This window comes from Cnephaeus nilssonii (assembly GCF_951640355.1).
Source record: "Cnephaeus nilssonii genome assembly, chromosome: 17".
Taxonomy (NCBI): domain Eukaryota; kingdom Metazoa; phylum Chordata; class Mammalia; order Chiroptera; family Vespertilionidae; genus Cnephaeus; species Cnephaeus nilssonii.
The window spans coordinates 36566299-36584543 of NC_137088.1; the positions used below are offsets into that span (position 1 = coordinate 36566299).

At 47.3% G+C, this 18245-nt stretch overlaps 1 protein-coding gene across 5 annotated transcripts in view; it reads left to right on the forward strand.

Annotated features, from left to right (window-relative positions):
- Positions 1-18245, forward strand: part of ATP2B2 (ATPase plasma membrane Ca2+ transporting 2) — a 371353-nt gene that overhangs the window by 305176 nt on the left and 47932 nt on the right. For 4 of the 5 annotated variants that reach the window (XM_079795180.1, XM_079795181.1, XM_079795182.1 and 1 more), the window contains 4 exons: positions 1401-1442; positions 2258-2416; positions 5487-5701; positions 10189-10431. In XM_079795180.1, coding sequence (XP_079651306.1) covers positions 1401-1442; positions 2258-2416; positions 5487-5701; positions 10189-10431 — 659 coding nt within the window. The remainder of the gene's footprint in view (positions 1-1400; positions 1443-2257; positions 2417-5486; positions 5702-10188; positions 10432-18245) is intronic. The other variant, XM_079795184.1, reaches the window with a different exon arrangement.

The window sequence follows — 18245 nt, forward strand, 5'->3', positions numbered from 1 at the left end:
GCCACACAGCAAGTTGGTGTCAAACAGGGGCTTTGGGAGCCCAGTCCCCCAGTGCCACCTCAGTGCCCCTCCCCTGGGCTCAGAGGGCTGAGAGGTGGCTGGGTGGAAACATGCACACACTTTGGAGCCAGCTCTCCATTTACGCACTGGGACTCGGGCAGGCCTCAGTTTCTCATCTGTAAGTGGGTATAAATATAGGAGCGTCCTTGTAGGGATGTGGTGAGGACTAGATGACATCATGGAGGTCATGTATGCACCTGGCACATGGTGGGTTCTTCCGGAACGTGAGCTGTGGGACTCACCTTTGCAGCAAATGTCCTGGAGTAGCTGACCTCCTCAGACTCCTCCAGAGGTGGTGAGGTCTGCATGCAAAGTTCTGGGTGAGCTTAGTGGGCAGACCTGGTGGAGAGGGTGTCCCTCTCCGCAGTGCCAACAGGTGAAGGCAGGTGTCTCAGCCACCAGATAGGAGCCTCCAGTTTCTCCCACCTGCCAATACAGCCTACACCTCTAGCTGTGGACAGGGCCTCCCAGGCAGCCCTGATTAAGGGGTGGGAAGCTCTAGACTCAACCTTTCTCCAGCACTAGACAACATCAGACCCTGGTATGCAGGGCCAGGGGTGGGGCACCCATGGGAGCCCACCAACCTGACCTTTCCTATCTAATGTTGTCTGAGCTGGTCAACCTCAGAATGAAGAGCACACATCCAAACAGAAAGGAGGTTGGCAGCTTCCCCTGGGAGCTGGGATACTCCCACCAAGGCCCCTGGACACTCTTGGGGTACCTCAGAGCCCACCCTTTGCATGGGTCACTCTCTATCAGGCTGGGCATGGGGCTGTCCATGCTGTGGCTTCACACCCCTTCAGAAGGAAAAGGAGAAAGTAGTAGTATTTCTCCTGGAGCCAGGAACCAAGGAACACAGTAACCAAACTCTTCCCATGTCCCATTCTAGTCTCTCTCTCTCTCTCTCTCTCTCTCTCTCTCTCTCTCTCTCTCTCTCTCTCTCTCTCTCATCTTCCTTTGCCTCCTCTCAGCCCACAAAAGGCACCAATCAAACTACTCATGGGAACCTGAGAATTCTCATTCTTCTGCTTCCTGCAAGCCAACACTGGTCCCTTCTACCGTCAAGGCTGTCCTTTAACCTGTAAGATGCCTAAGGGCAAAATAATTCCCACAGAAACACTCGCTCCAAGCCCCCAGAGAATCAAGACAGACCTGCAGCCAACGCGCTGGCAGGTTTGTTCTTGTCTCTGAGGCATCCCCAGTATCCTGTGTGGAGGGATGGAGTCGGCTTGGCCCTTCCTCCATCTGTGACATGAATGTCCGTGGCCCTGTGGCATCTTTGTGATGACCGATGTGTGTTGTCTGTTCTCTGTTGTCTGTTAAAATTCTTTGTCGTGTAGGTAAAATGCAGGATGGCACTGTGGACACCAGCCAGAGCAAAGGTAACCCTTTTGTATTAACCGGGTCCTGTGGTCCCTGTGGCCCCTCCCCACCGGTTCTGAGGGCTATGCCAGAGGCAGATGCAGCTGCAACTATGGGTGCCTGGCGTCTTTGGGGGGGTATAGCTATGATTCACGTGGCACCAGGCCAAATGGAGGCATCACCTGATGAGGATGGGACACCTGCAAGCCAGCTTCTCCCCAGCCTTTGAGCTCTGCTGCCCGTTTAGCTAAAACCTTGAAGCTGGTTCTTTGAGGTTCTTAGGGGATAAGGAATAGGACCTCGGGCCACTAGTTAGTCCTGATCTGAATGAGGAGAGGGCTTGGCACCCATGGATGGGGACACTCTCTTTTACCTTTAAGTCTCTTTTTTTTGTCCCTGCTGTCTGGTGATTACTTAATATCCCAACGACATGACCCAAGGACCACTGGGTAAAGCCCACGCCTGTGTCTTATTTGAATGTGGGAAAAGCCAACAGGTCATTGGGAGAAGGCCCAAAGGAGCCTCCAGCTCACTCCTGCTGGGAGTCCAGGGTGGAGCCTTGTCACTCCCTGCTGTGTCCTGGATTCCAGGCCCCAGGCAGGCTGTGGCCCTGGTTGCAGTGTCTCTGGCTGTAAGAGACAAGACACCACCCCCATCTCAGGGCTTCTGTGCCGGCCATGCAGGGGCCCAGGCAGGGCAGTGGGTATCTCACCACACTCCCCCAGGCAGGCAGGGTGGGGGCCAGCATCCCCACCCTGCAAGCTGACCTGTGTGTGTGCATGTCTGTGTGTCTGTGCGTGTCTGTGTGTACACATGTGTGCTCTGCCACCTGCAGCCAAACAGCAGGATGGGGCCGCCGCCATGGAGATGCAGCCCCTCAAGAGTGCTGAGGGTGGTGATGCTGACGACAAGAAGAAGGCCAACATGCACAAGAAGGAGAAGTCGGTGCTCCAGGGCAAGCTCACCAAGCTGGCTGTGCAGATCGGCAAGGCGGGTGAGTGTGCAGGGTACGAGGGGGGACACACAGTAGGACCCCAGGCAGGGCCCTGCCCCAAACTGGGCCTCAGTTGCCTCATCTGTAAAGTGGTGGATTGCATGAGATGGTCCCTGAGACACACCCTTCTCCATCTGAGTCCTTACACAGTAGGTGCTCAGTTAGCACTTAGAGAGAAGAGTGAAGCTGAAAGCCTGAGTTGTGGGGGCACACGGCCTGTGTTCTTGTCCAGCTAAGGTTGTGAGAACTTAGGCAAGTAACTTCCCCTAGCTCTGAACTCCTGCCTCCTGGTCTGTGAAATTGGGATGCCCAGTGGTCCCCACTTCACTGGTTGCTATGAGGATTAAAGGAGATTATGCACAGAGTGTTTAGCACTTGGCGGGTGTAGTGTCTGGAGAGGGGGCAGGTCCTGTCGGGCCTGGAGTTTGCAGGCGTTACCCTGAGGACAGTGGTAGCCATGGAAGAGGTTTGATCAGGGGATGGCAGGGATGCGTTTTGGACTCTATAATGAGCACCCCAGCTGCAGTGCACAGGAAAGATTCAAGAGGTTGGGAGCAGTGCCAGGATCCCCAGCACGACAAGCTGGGCTTCCCAGCTGAGCTGGTAGCTGCAGGTGAAGGCTGGTGACAGCCCCTCTGGCCCAGGAAGCCGAGCCCAGCTGCAAGGTGAGCCCTGCCCATCTGACATGGCCTTGGACTCCCCTTCTGGGTAAGGACGTGGAAAACACCAAGGCCTCCCCACCTGGCTGCTTGCTCCTCCATGGCTGTCTCCCTGCTCTAATTATAGGCACCGCAGTGTGGAGAAGGGAGGCAAATTACAGGCTTGGCTGTCTATATTTAAATTCGGGGTCCTGGTGACAGCTCCGGGCTGCTGGGAGCTTGGCTTCCCACCCCTGGCGACTGTCAGAGAGGGATAGAGCAGGCTCCGAGGCTCCGCAGCTGGAGGGGGTGGGGAACAATGGGCACAGAGATTTCCTCCATCCCCACCATGGAGAAGACTCCCAGGAAACATGGCACTGCGGGGCAGCGCAAAGCGGGGAGAACAACGTTGTGGCTTTCAAAGTCCTCGCTCATCTCCCTCCCCTCCTTGGCCCTGCCAAGGATGGAGTTCTGAGTCGAGCACTTCTGAGTTTGCATCTCACCTCTGCTTCTCTCTTGGGTTGAATCCCTTGAAAGCAGAGCTGAAGATGGGTGGGCTTGGGATTTGGGGAGGGGGTGCACACAGGTGAGACCTGTAAAAAGTAAGGACGAGATAGGGCCAAGGAAGAAGCCAGAAAACAGCTGAGGTTTCCGGGGGGGTGAGGGGGAGGGAGGAATCCCAGTCTCCACCTGCTCCATGGGGAACACTGGAGCATAGGACCTCAACAAGGTCTGCTCCGCCTTGTAAGCAAGGGGTAGGTGTGTTGGACCCCCCAAATCAGCCATTGGATCTTGGTCATCCAGTTGGAGGGGAGTGCATTCCCAGGCACTTCCTGAGAAGGAGACTCCTATCACCCAAGAGCAATTCTCCTCTGGCAGAGGCACCTGAACAGCAGCTAAGGCACAGAAACTGCCAAAAGGTATCGCAGGGGATCCCAGAAGGTAGCCACCTGCATTTGCTAATTCTACAGTGCCTCCCTGGCCTGTGACCTTGGGCAAGTCACATCCCCTGAGTTTTCTCATCCAAAAAAAGGGCCCCCAACTGTTTCCTCTGTCAGGAACTCTCTTCACCCAGGTCCTCACCTGACTGCTCCTTCTCATCGTTCACCTGTCTGCTCATCTATCACCTCCTCCAGGAAGTCTTCTCTGGCCGCCCTAGCTTAAGTAGCCTCTCCCTACCTGCCCATGTCACTGTTTTTAGCTATATTGAGATATAATTTATACATAAAAAATAACACACATTTAATGTGTACATCTTGATGAGTTTGGACATATGCAAACACCTGCGAGACCATCACCACAATCAAGATACTAAATATATCCACCATCTCCAAACATTTCCTTGTGGTCTTTTGTAGTTTTGGGGGTTTTTTTGGCGGGGTGGTTTTTGGGTAAAACCATTTAACAGATCTATCCTCATAACCAGTTTTGAAGTGTACAATACCATTGTCACTACAGGCACCATGTCGTTCAGCAGAGCTCTAGAACGTACTCCTCTTGTATAACTGAAACTTTATACCCACTGAAAAACAACCCCTGCTTCCCCTCTCCCCTCTGCCCCGGTGGCCACCCTTCTATTCTCTGCTGCGAGGAGTTTGCCTGTTTTAGATTCCTCATACAAGTCCTTCTCTCTCCGCCTTATTTCACTCAGCAGCATGTCCTCCAGGTCCATCCATGTTGTCCTTCTTTTCAAGGCTCTGAGGCTCTGCAGCTGGAGGGGGTGGGGAACAATGGGCACAGAGATTTCCTCCATCTCAGAGATTTCCTTCTTTTCAAGGTTGACTAATATTCCATTGTATGTATGTACCACATTTCCTTGATCTTCATCCGTCAATGGGCATTTAGGTTGTTTTCTTATCTTCGGCCCCTGTCAGGATCTAGCATGTCATCTGGAGTCTTCTTCACAGCGTTATCTGTCTCTGAATTGTCTTGTTCGTGTTTGTTTCCCGTCTGCCTTCACCTCTAGACTGTCAGCTTCCCAAGGGCAGGGACTCTGTCTGCTTTACTGCCGTGTCCCTAGTGCCTGAATGAATGAGTCAATAAATGACACCGACTGCACATCATTATTGTGTGAGAGCACCATCCAGGCAGTTCTTATTTATTCACGTGGTCACTCAGCACACATTTCTTGAGCACCTACTATGTGTCAGGCACTGTCCTAGGCACTTTACATGCAGTGATCGCATTTGATCCTTACAAAACCATGTGAAATAAATATGCATCCCCATTGTATAGAGGAGCTACTGAGGCTCTGTGAGGGTCAAGGACTTGCCCCAGGCCACAAAGCAAGTAAGTGGCAGAGCTGGGATGTGAGCTAGGGTTGGCCTGACCCCAGAGCCCTTTTGGCCAAGGGTTCGGTCCACCTCTCACTTCCCAGGGCCCCCGCCCCCCAGAAACGCCACTGAGCAGGTCCCTCCCACCCCGTGTTGCAGGCCTGGTGATGTCAGCCATCACAGTGATCATCCTGGTGCTCTACTTCACCGTGGACACCTTCGTGGTCAACAAGAAGCCATGGCTGCCCGAGTGCACGCCCGTCTACGTGCAGTACTTCGTCAAGTTCTTCATCATTGGTGTGACGGTGCTGGTGGTGGCGGTGCCCGAGGGGCTCCCTCTAGCCGTCACCATCTCGCTGGCCTACTCTGTGAAGGTGAGCTGTGGAGAGCAGGACCAGCCAGCTGGGGGTCTGTGGGGGTGCCCAGGGGCCATTGCTGGGGTTGAAAGAAGAGCTAAGAAGAAGGGAATGGACACGTGGGAAGCTCACAGAGAAGATGTAAATGGGAACCCAAACTCACCTGCCTTCAGGGGCCTGTGGCAAACTGGAGAGCCACACCCTAGCTAAAGGGACAGCCGTTATTCAGCCCAGCCAGTGTCACCTTGTGGGGACACGGGCCCAGTGTTGCCAGATCTTTACCTTTTTTTTTTTTCCAAGAGAAGCCAGAAATCTGGACTTAATATAAACTCTCCTTATTTTTAAACATTGACAATCAATGCAACTTTAAACAAAAAATAAAATGCAGACATCACTGTGCAGGCCCAAATCCATCGCACACACCTCCCCCCCCTCCCCCCCCCCCCCCCCCCCCCCCCCCCCCGCAGATGGTGGCAGAAGTCCGGCCGTCACAGGCACAGGCCCCACCATAGCCTTAGTGCATACATGACTATTAATCTCAGAGGTCATTTCCTAACGTTTGAAAGAAATAAGACTAAAACAAAAAGGACGTCTGACTTTAGGAAAGCCCCCTCCTCTCAGGATTTGGGCTGAAAATACAAGGTTTTAAAAGCAGTTCAATGAGGGCAGGTGGGCCCTTGCGTACCGACCGCTGGAGAGCCTTCCTAAATGCTGCCCTGATGTCACAGCCCCACCACCCCTGCCCCCAGGCCCATGGCCATCTTCACAGCCTGAGCCCAGAACGGAGCGGGCTAATATCCCCGTGGGCACTGCACGCCCAGCCCTCTGCAGGGCACCTCCAGCCTGGCTCACCCCCAGGTCCTCACACCCTGCGCTCATCCTTCCTCCTTGGCCTGTGGTTTTCACACTGCGGGCAGGGCTGCACTCCCCTTTCCCAGGGCCCCGATGCCAGGATGACCCGCAAGGGTAGAGGCCTGAGCGTGTTGATAAGTAAGGCATTCGCTCTGAGACATTGGCAGAGCCGCCGGAGGGCACAGCGCGCGTCAGTTTCCAAGCTGGAATTTGGGCTGGGCTCACCGATGTAATTTCATACAGAAAAGAGATCTCTAGGCAGGTGCCAGAAAGTGGCAGCGCTGTGTAAAGGATACGGCCCTTATCACCTCCCTGTTTTAGGGCTCTCAAAGAAACTCCATCCCACAAACCAGAGCCCAAACAGGTCACAACACGATGCTCAAGGGCCAGGGACCTGGAGATGAAGGTGCTCACACAGCCATGAGTCAGGACCCTCGCATCACCCAGCTGAGCTCGGGTGGAAGGGGTGGGGTCTCCTTGGAAGTCCTAGAGAGTTGCTTTGGGGGAATTATGTACAAACATTTTTAGGCCTCCGCACCTTCTGCAGTTTGTGTCTCTGGCACCTGGTGCCTTTAGCCGTGTTAGATAATGTTACTTCTACAGTCGCTTGATAGACTTGGGACAGCACCCCAACCCAGGAAAAGCACACTCTCCCCTCTCTGAACCTGGACTTACCCCCCGGAAGCCACCATCCAAAGAAAAGAGATGATCACTTAGATCAGCGCTGTCGAAGAGAGATCTAGTGTAAGCCACAGGTGTGATTTTAAATTTCCGAGTAGCCACATTAAAAAGAAAAATTTTTAAAGAAACAGGCAAAATTAATTTTAATAACATAATTTACTTAACTCCATATGTCCAAATTATTATCAAGCCAACATGTAATCAATATAATGAATTATTACTTGAGATATATTTTACTTTTTTCACAATAAGTGTTCAAAATTATACGTGTATTTTAGACTTACAGTGCATTTCAGACCAGCCACCTTTCCAGTGCTCAATAGCCACATGTGGCTACTGTATTGGATAGCACAGGCCTAGGCATTTTTAAGCCCAGCAGACAAACCTTCCTCAGCGAGTACAGATGGGCACAAGCCCGCTCGAGGGCCAGGGTCCTGGAGATGGAATGATCCAGGCTGGGAGGTTAAACAGAGCTAGGCTCAAATCCCAGCTCTAACCCTCGCTGGGTGTGTGCACCTGGTCACATCACTTTGCCATGTCTTCAATTGCCAAGAATCCTCCTAGGTTTCACAGATTCTTATAACATCAGGCAAGAGAATAAGTGCAGAAGAACTTTGCAAACTATAAAGTGTGTTGCAAATTCAAACTGCTGTAGGTCATCCATTCAACATACTTTTATTGTTTCAACTAGTAGCCCGTTTGCATGAAGATTCGTGCAATAGACCTTCATTCACCTGGCTGCCTGCACCAGTTTTCTGCCGGCACTGGGGACCCAGGCCTTGGCTGTGGCCACCGCCTTCTGCCTTCTTTCAGGGTCGGGGCTTGGCCCCGGGCGGTGGCCTTGGGCTCGGCCGCACCCAACATCCCTGCTAAGGATCGCAGCCCAACATCCCTGCTAGGGACCCCAGTGGTTTCCTGCGATCCCTGCAGGCTCCCCGCTGGTGCCCAAGGCCGGGAAAGCCTCCGGCGGCTTTCCCCGGCCTTGGGCTCGGCCGCACCCAGCGTCCCTGCTACAGATCAGATCGTAGGAGCCGACCCCCTGGTCGTTGCCTACAATCCGTGCAGGCTCCCTGCTGGTACCCAAGCCTGGGAACGCCCGAGGCTTTCCCGGCCTTGGGCTCCGCCACACCCCAACGTCCCTGCAACAGTTTCCTGGTGGGCATGGTTGGTGGGCGTGGCTTGGCCGTAGCGAAGGTGTGGTCAATTTGCATATTTGTCTATTATAAGGTAAGATTACCACAGGTTACAATAAGAGAAACTGCAGTAGTTATGTAATCCCACCAATATTCTTCTTGGCCTGTGGTTTCCACACTGTGGGCGGAGGGTCCCGATGCCAGGATGACCCTGCAAGGGTGGAGGCCTGAGCATGTTGATAAGTAAGGTATTCGCTCTGAGACACTGGCATTAAAGGTATTCTAATTGCACTCTCTTTTGACCCCTGTTATAAAGAGTTACAATGAGGAGAAAGAATAAAAGAAATCAAATTCCTAGTTCCAGGCAAGAACTACAGCTGATTCAGCAACTTTTTCTCCAGCAACATTTCATGTCCCTCCTGGCCTTTTGGTCACTATGATGGAGGGCCTGCATGAAGCAGGATGGTTCCTAGAGAATTACTTTCGTTGCATTACTTGCTTAAGAACCTGGAAGAAGCTAGGAGTGTGAACCTGGGAAGAGAGAAAGAGAGGTGAATACATTAGAAAATTAATAATAAGCCCTAACCAGTTTGGCTCAGTGGATAGAGCGTCGGCCTGCGGACTCAAGGGTTCCATGTTCGATTCTGGTCAAGGCATGTACCTTGGTTGTGGGCACATCCCCAGTAGGGGTGTGCAGGAGGCAGCTGATCGATGTTTCTCTCTCATTGATGTTTCTAACTCTCTATCCTTCTCCCTTCCTTTCTGTAAAAAATCAATAAAATATATATATTAAAATAATAATAATAATATGTATAATAGGATTCCATTTTTGTTATGAATTTTTTTAAAAAAGGATGTTGAATGTGTGGGGTGTATCAGTTATGCATGGTAACATTATGGCTGAAATGTTTTCTTTTTTATGAGTCTATAATTTTAAAAATTTTGTGATTTTTATCATGCAGTGTGTATTTCTTATAGAAAAAATAAAATCTATAGATTTTTTTAAAAGACAATAAAAATCTCATATAGTTCTACCATCCAAAGATAATGACACTAATATTTTATATTGTTCCAGATATTGTCCTATGTCTATAAATACATATATCCCCCAAATGTATTTACTTTTAGTGAAACCAAAACAACAGTGAAAAGATGGTACATTTGAGAACATTCATAATGAATAAAAAATAGTTATATTAGGGTGTCAGAGAAAGATACTTGAAGTAATCAGAGAGGGCCCAATCTTAATTTATCCTTATCCTTATATTTCCATAAAGAATGTAGATTACTTCTGTAATCAAAATTAATAGAATCAATTAATCAACTTTTTTATTTTTTTAATCCTCACCCAAGGACATGCTTTTATTGATTTTAGAGAGCTAGGAAGAGAGGGAAGGGAGGGAGGGAAGGAGGGAGGAAGGGAGGGAGGGAGAGAGGGAGGGAGGGAGGGAAGGAGGGAGGGAAAGAAAGAAACATACATCAATGTGAGAGTGAAACATCAATCAGCTGCCTTGACTGGGGATCGAACCCACAACCTGTATACATGCCCTGACTGGGAATCAAACCTGTGACCTTTCAGTGTATAAGAGGACACTCCAACTGAGCCAGACTGGCCAGGGCAATCAATTCTTTTAAATGGTTCAGCTAATAAAGGGGAGGAAAAGGAGCCCAGGTGTCAGAGACCCTAGAAACCATGATCCTTTCTTTGCACGTGTAAAAGCAAAGGGACAGACTGTGGCAGCCCTTCCTCTTTTACTACGTGTTCACCCAGTGCCCCCGGCACCCCAGCACCCCATCTCTCTCTTCTCACTGTCACCCTCTCACATGCCCCTTCCCCAGAAAATGATGAAGGACAACAACCTGGTACGCCACCTGGATGCCTGTGAGACCATGGGCAATGCCACGGCCATCTGCTCTGACAAGACGGGCACGCTGACCACCAATCGCATGACGGTAGTGCAGGCCTACCTTGGTGATGTCCACTATAAGGAGATCCCGGACCCCAGCTCCATCAATGCCAAGACCATGGAGCTGCTGGTCAATGCCATTGCCATCAACAGCGCCTACACCACCAAGATTCTGGTAAGTGGTATAGTCTCCACTACAGAGAGCCATCTCCATGGGGGATGCAGAAGTACTGGGCAGGTTCAGCAACATGTTTCATATTTCTAAATCCTGCTGATGTATTTTCAGGTAGCCAGATAGTAAGTGATTTGATTCTCTTTGACTTAACTTTTATGTTTGTATGACCAAAAATACAGGATGGGGCAAAAGTAAGTTTGCAGTTATGTGTACATGAAACACAAAGTTTATTCTTGTACTATTTATTAATTATTATATTATTTTCATACAAACAACCGTAAACCTACTTTTCCCCCACCCTGTGTATATATATATTTAATTGTCATTTTTATGACAGAGTGTGTGTTTTTATTTTTATTGAATTTATTGGGGTGACATTGGTTAATAAAATTATATAGGTTTCAAGTGTATAATTCTATAATACATCATCTGTATATTGTATTGTGTGTTCACCACCCAAAGTCGCATCTCCTTCCATCATCATTTATTCCCCTTTATTGTCTTTTTAAAATCCTGTCATTGCCCACCCCCTAAAAGAATCGTTTTAAAAAACATTTTTTTTTATTAGTCAGCTTTTGCTACATAACAAACTACTCCAAGACTTCCTGGCTCAGATCAAAACTATATTTAGCTCACAATTCTGTGAGTCAGCAATTCGAACTGGGCTTAGCTGGGTGGTTCTTCTGGTCTCGGTGGGGCTAATCTTGGCAGGACTGGAGGCTGATAAGAATGGCCTCTGCTGGATGGCTCATCTCTGCTCTTTGTGATCGGCCCCACCTCCTCCAGGCCTGTCTGTTGTTAAATAATATAAATTCAACTGCGTAAAATTTAAATATCTTATTGGTTTATTGAATGGTTCATGAACCAGGCAGTACTCAATCTAGCAAATAGAAAGGAGCTCTGAGGAGCTGTACAAAATGGAAGGCTTTTATAGGTAAAGGGGGAAAAGAGTGGTTTGTTTCAGGCATAGGTAACCTACTTTTGGGGTTCAGAAGGGGGTTATCAGGTGAATACCCTCACTAGTGCTGACCAGGAAATTCCAGATTGACTAGTTAAGATTAAATTCCTGGGAGAGGCTGAAACTGCCATTAGGTTAGGCATTAAGTATTGGTTTGGTGATGTGGATTTAGCACAAAGGACTCCATTTGGGACCTCTTGCCTCTTTTCTAGCAATTCCCCCTTTTGACCAGACTCTCAGCTTAATTGAGAGATGTGATAAAACTTTAGGGCATTAACCACTCTCAGCTACCACTTTGTATTTCTCACAGCTTTTACTGACCCTCTGTGTGATTCAAAGGTCATGGCTGAATTTCTGTGATATTCACAGGCCACAACTTCAGGTTCACAGTTTTGAAGTCAGTCAACTCTCGTCTTTCCTTTTCTGGTGATCCAGTCTTAGGGAGATCATCTGCTTCGTTAGTGGCTGCAAGCATGCACTTAAAGCCTTTGAGAGACTACAACATGCCAGGGAGACTACTATGACTATGATAAACAGGGTAATTCCCAGTATCTAGAGTGCACTTTGGAGCCATGGTTCCCAAGATCTAAAACAATTAAAATCAAATAAGTCAAAGGAATTCCCCACTAAAGGCGTCACCTTTTTAAGCCGAGTAGCCTGCTCTGTGGTCTCATGTAATTGAGTTTCAACTTCCTCAGAAGTGTTAATCCAGGTGCAATAGGTGGTGTTGGCCACAGTTTATAGACACCTTCCTGCTCAGCTAAAAGCTGATAGGAGACTATTATCAGGAACAACTTTGGCCAGAGAGTCTAGGATTTTTCTTGGGTAGCTATCATCTTAGCAGTGGATTCTGCAGTATCCTCAAGAGATTAGGAGAGGTTTCTGATCATAAACTCATTTACATTTACTCCTAACCAGGGAAGGAGAGCCCTCCCAAAGGAAGTGAACCCTGAGTTAGGAACGCCTTCTGATAGGTCCTTTCTAACTCAACAATGCAAATTCAGTGGAACTGACGAATGAGGTGTCCCACTTTGTTCTGTAAACAGTTAGGGGCTTAATTAGATAACGTAAGAAGTGTTACCCAGTTGTGTGTCAGCCATCGAAGCATTCGTAGGCCCAAGGAAAATGATGACTGCCACAGACAGAGAAAAATCCTGTCAGGGCACAAACTACTTCCACTTCCTAATGGATTCATTCGCAGGGATAGTTACACTTGCCTGTTCAAGCCAGGGGTCACTTAGGTTTTCAGGGCGTTCTGGAAGTAAATCTCCTAGCGGGAAACAAATATTTGTTTCAAATTCCAGAGGTTAACCCTCTTAGCAATGTCCTGGGAGATATGGATTATGGAGTTATCTTTCCAGGCCAATGCCAGAGTAAAGGAATGAAAGAGAAGAGAGGGTTTCATGCTTAAAGTATGAAGTCTTGACCCATCATCTTCAGAGGAAACAGTCTACATGGATGTCAGCTAATTCTCTTCCTAATCAATTTGATGTGGAGTCTCCAGCATTTGTGCAGGACCAGATGTCAGGTGGAGCCTTCGTTAGCTGTGAGATGTGTTTACAAGGCTCGAGTCCCTGAGGTCGGCCTGCCATCTGGATAGTGAGGAGGACCTGGGGTAGTCCTTTCCCAGAAGATTTAAGGGCAGTATTTATTCCAAATCAGAGGGTGGGAGAAAATTGGAAACATTAGTTTGAATACAGGTAGCCAAATTTTTTTAGAGAACTACCAGAATTTAAGTTTCAATCCAGTTTACAGGCATATAACAAAACCTCAAAGACAATTGACTTTGCTTGTTTGGTGACAAGGATTAGAATCTAATACAGACAAAATGCAAAAAAAAATTTCTCCCTACAGTTATCCTATTTCTCTTTTCCAAAGATAATCACAGCAAAACTAATTTGTTTGCATTAGACTTGGCCTGATTATTTACATAAGTGCAGCAAGAATAGTGGTTGCTTTTCTGGAAACTTGTAAGCAAAGTACCAAGGCTAGTTTTTCCAAGGGGACTTATTGGCCTTAAAATTATCTGGTCAGCCCTAGCTGGTTTAGCTCAGTGGATAGAGCATAAGCTTGTGGACTGAAGGGTCCCGGGTTCGATTCTGGTAAGGGCACATACCTCGATTGCAGGCTCAATCCTGGTCAGGGTTGTGCAGGCGGCAACCTATCAATGTGTCTCTCTCACATCAATGTTTCTCTCCCTCTCTGTCTCTCCCCTCCCTTCCACTCTCTCTAAAAATAAATGGGAAAATATCCTCATTTACCAAAAAAGGTAAATGAGGATTAACCAAAAAAGAAAAATCATCTGTTCATATCTGAGTCTATGCACTTCTTTCTCAAATGTGATTCTAGTCAAAGCCTTAGTAATATAACCAATATTTCCCACTGCGTCCTCTTACAAGAACAGATTGTCATTGGACTTAACTATGTTGTCATGAAAAGAATACTCAAGAGTTTCACAATTCTGGAGAAATAAGGTAGGGGGTAAAAGGTAAATGTTTCATCTTTGTTTACATAGATATATCTTGCCAAATTATTGATAGCTAAAGAGAAAAAATTTCCTGCCAGGCTAGCATGGCTTAGTGGTTGAGTGTCAACCTATGAACTAGGAGGTCACGGTTTGATTCCTCTTCAGGCCACATGCCCAGGTTGCAGGCTCAATCCCCAGTGTGGCGTGTGCAGGAGGCAGCCAATCAATGATTCTTTCTCATCATTGATGTTTCTCTCTCCCTCTCCCTTCCTCTCTGAAATCAATAAAAAATTTTTTAAAAAAAGAGAGAGAGAGAGAGAGAGAGAAAGTTTTCTTAAGACTGGTAAAGCAAAACATTAGAGAACCATCGATGCTTCAAACAAGAAGTCAAAAATTATCATCCTCCTCAGTTCATTCAGTCCTGTGTTAATAATTCTTAGTTCTGCTTGAATCCAGTTTTTCCAGAAATTCTTACCCAGTTCATTTTAAGATCTTAAAGTCATCAGAGAACTGTACTAGTCAACGTTCTTTCATGAATCTCCTCAAAGAGGAAGCACTTTTGCAGGAACACGTTTCTAAAAGCACCAGAGTAAAACAATCCTCTCTAATAAAATGGTAATATGCAAATTAACCATCACTCCGCCACATAAGCCATGCCCACCAGCCAAGCCACGCCCACCAGCCAATCAGGGCAAGTATGCAAATTAACCCCAATCCAAGATGGCTACAGCCACAGAGAGCAAGGTTTCCCAGGTAACAGAGCAAGCCAAGCTTTCCATAGCCGTTGCAGGCCTAAGCCTCCACTCAAGCTACAAAGTTTCAATTATAGAAGGTAAACAAATTCAAACAAATGGCAGCAGAATGGAGCTTGAGAGAGCAGGCCAGGGTTGCCGGCGGCAACAGGGGAAGCAAAGCTTTCCGCACACCCTGGCCCGGCTCACCCATTTAAGGCTACAAAGTTTCAATTGTAGAAAGTGAATTAACTGCCACAGAAATGGCTGCCGCCCCAGGCTACAAAGTTTCAATTGTAGAAGGAAAATAAATTCCAGATACCAGGGCCTCCCCTTGGGTTGCCAGGGGGCGTGGCCGGCCTGCAAACCACCACAGGCCCCTCGCTCAGGCCGCCCCACACCCCAAGGGAACCCCCACCCTTATCTGTGACACCCTTCAGGGCAAACCAGCTGGCCCCCACCTGTGTACCAGGCCTCTATCCTATCTAATAAAAGAGTAATATACAGATTGATCATCACTGCAACACACAATATAGCTGCCCCCATGTGGTCAAAGATCCTGCCCCCATGTGGACACAAGATGGCCACTACAAGATGGCCAGCAGGAGAGGGCAGTTGGGAGGCACCTGGCCTACAAGGGAGGGCAGTTGGAGGTGATCAACCCTGCAGGAGAGGGCAGTTAGGGGTGACCAGGCTGGCAGAGGAGGGAAGTTGGGGGCAAACAGGCTGGCAGGGGAGCAGTTAAGCATCAACCAGGCTGGCAGCGGAGTGGTTAGGGGGTGATCAGGCTGGCAGGCAGAAGCAGTTAGGGGCAATCAGGAAGGCAGGCAGGCAAGCAGTTGGGAGCCAGCAGTCCTGGATTGTGAGAGGGATGTCCGACTGCCCGTTTAGGCCCGATCCTGGTGGGATCGGGCCTAAACGGGCAGTCGGACATCCCTCCAGGAGTCCCAGATTGGAGAGGGTACAGGCTGGGCTGAGGGACAACCCCCCGCCGTGCACGAATTTCGTGCACCGGGCTTCTAGTAGCTCTCTATAATGACCAAACTCCTTAAATGTCCTTATTAAAGATCTAATAGCCGAAACCGGTTTGGCTCAGTGGATAGAGCGTCGGTCTGCGGACTGAAAGGTCCCAGGTTCGATTCCGGTCAAGGGCATGTACATTGGTTGCGGGCACGTCCCCAGTGGGGGATGTGCAGGAGGCAGCTGGTCGATGTTTCTCTCTCATTGATGTTTCTGGCTTTCTATCCCTCTCCCTTCCTCTCTGTAAAAAATCAATAAAATATATTTTTAAAAAAGATTTAATAAGAGCTCATTATAATGGAATTGGTTATCTCTGTAATATATAACAATTTAACATGATAACAGGAATTATAACTGATGACATCACACCAGGACATATCAGATTTCCAAGAATTTCACACAATTTCTGGAACACTTATAGCATATACCCATTCAGCTAAAACATAAAGAAGGTTTGGTATTACTTCTTCTTTTACAGTGCTTCCCATATGACTTAACACATCAAATAAGCCTAATTAGTTTGTCTCCTTTTTTATAAGGGGAGAGAACAAATCTTTTGAGATGTTTCGAGGACCCTCTGGAAAATCCCAAAGTTAATTCAAGTTCAAAAAGAATTCATTTAGGATTTGATTTGGGGAAAGTTTGTCAAAAATACCAAAAAAAATAAAATTTCAAACACTGGTTAAATAGAATCATAGCTCACTGTGAAACAATACTTACCTATTTAACCAAAGTGAAAATAAGGACTTGACAGGCAAATTTATAAGGTTGCATAGTTCTGAACAAAACTTAGCTTTTTTAATATTGAGAAGACTACGTTAGTTCAGAGATTTACTTAAGTAACTGAAGACCTGATAAAGACAACATGGAACATAGGTAATTTTTATTTCAATTACAGTTAACATTCAATATTATACTAGTTTCAGAAATCTCATTTTAAGTTTTTAGCCATGAGACATGTACAGTAATATAAAATTCACTAATTATAAAACAACTAGAGGCCGATGCACGAAATTCCTGCAAAAGTAGTCCTTCCTTCCCTCGGCTGCTGGCACTGGCTTCCCTCTGGCACCTGGGACCCGGGCTTCCCTCGCAGCCATGGCTTCGTCCAGAAGGTCATCCAGAAGGACATCAGGTCTTATTAGCATATTATGCTTTTATTATTATAGACAGTTGGAATAAATTAAGTTTATCGGCTTGGATGGCTAAAGTTTTTCCTACTACTATTTATGGAGAAGGCACATGATTTTTTCATTCACCTGAATTTCAAATGACCTTTCCACCTTTCATTTTCTTTCTGATAGGCATAACCTCTGAAGTCTGTAAAACGTTCATACCTCTTGGTATGAACTGCAAGTTCCTCCAAGGACTTTGGTTTCCGAAGGCCACTATTTACAAGCCTTTGAGATGAACGGGGGAGGTTTGGGGATTGCTGAAAGAAATAGGTGAACTTTGAACTGCCTCTAGAGTTTACTTCTCATTTGGCAAAGATGTATAAGACAAGGACAGTTGCTCTCATTTCCCCAAAGGAACTGGTTTGCAATTTAAATGACATCATAGATTGATCTACCCACAAATCCTTTTACAAGGGATTTAAAAGGTTTTTTATCCCCTCTGGGTACATAGTTTTTATTTGAACTTAGGGGAAAAAGCCTAGACATTTTTCCATCAGGCTCTGCCATTCGGCCAAATTCTAACCACAGAGCTACTTTGTAGTTTTTAGTCAGGACAAACAGGAAATATTTTTGGCAACCCTGGCCAGTGTGGCTCAATAGTTAAAGTGTTGGCCCTCAGGTTTGATTCCCAGTCAAGGTCAGGTATCTGGGTTGGGGCACGTGTGGGAGGCAACCAATCGATGTGTCTCTCTCACATCAATGTTTCTCTCTCTCCCCCTCCCTCCCTTCCTTCCACTCTCTCTAAAAATCAATGGAAAAAAATATCCTTGGGTGAGGATTAACAACAATAAAAATACTTTTGGCAGTGTTGAACAACCCCTTGGACTCAAGAGGGACCCCCAATGAGGGTGTAAAAGACATTTTATTTTTCTCTCTCTACTGGGGACTACAGACAGAGATCTGGGAGAGCTGACTCTAGAAAGAATTTTCACCTTCAGCCGACTTCTGCCAGTTTTTCCAGGTTCCCACCTGCAGTTCTGAGTGGGGTTTAAAGTAGAGTACAGCTTCAATACTGTGTTTGCCAGTATTGGGCAAGGTTGTTTTGGGGTTGGTTTTTTTTAATTCATTTTAAGTTTAGTTCCCCCTTGGCTGTTTTAGGGACTAATGTAGCCGTTTACCAGAGAATTCCTCAGAGGCTCATCAACTCTGGGAGGGGTCCATATGGGGGCCCTCCTTCGAAGGTAGAAACAGGGGTGTCTGTAGGGCCCTTACCTTGGCAGAATTTTGTTTATGGTCTGTAGTCTCTCCAGAGAGGAAAGACAATTCAGACAGAGGATTACTAGGATAAGTACTCAAATGAAGGAGGGAAGAGGGGAGCAGTAAGAGTTGTGTCCATTTTATAGCATTTTGATTTAGATACCTCTTGTCTCCTTAATGTTTTTCCTTAACTTTTGCCTGAAACTTTCAGTGGAGCTATTTTGGAATTTTGTAGACTTTTGGAAGTTTCTGCATGCCAATTAAAG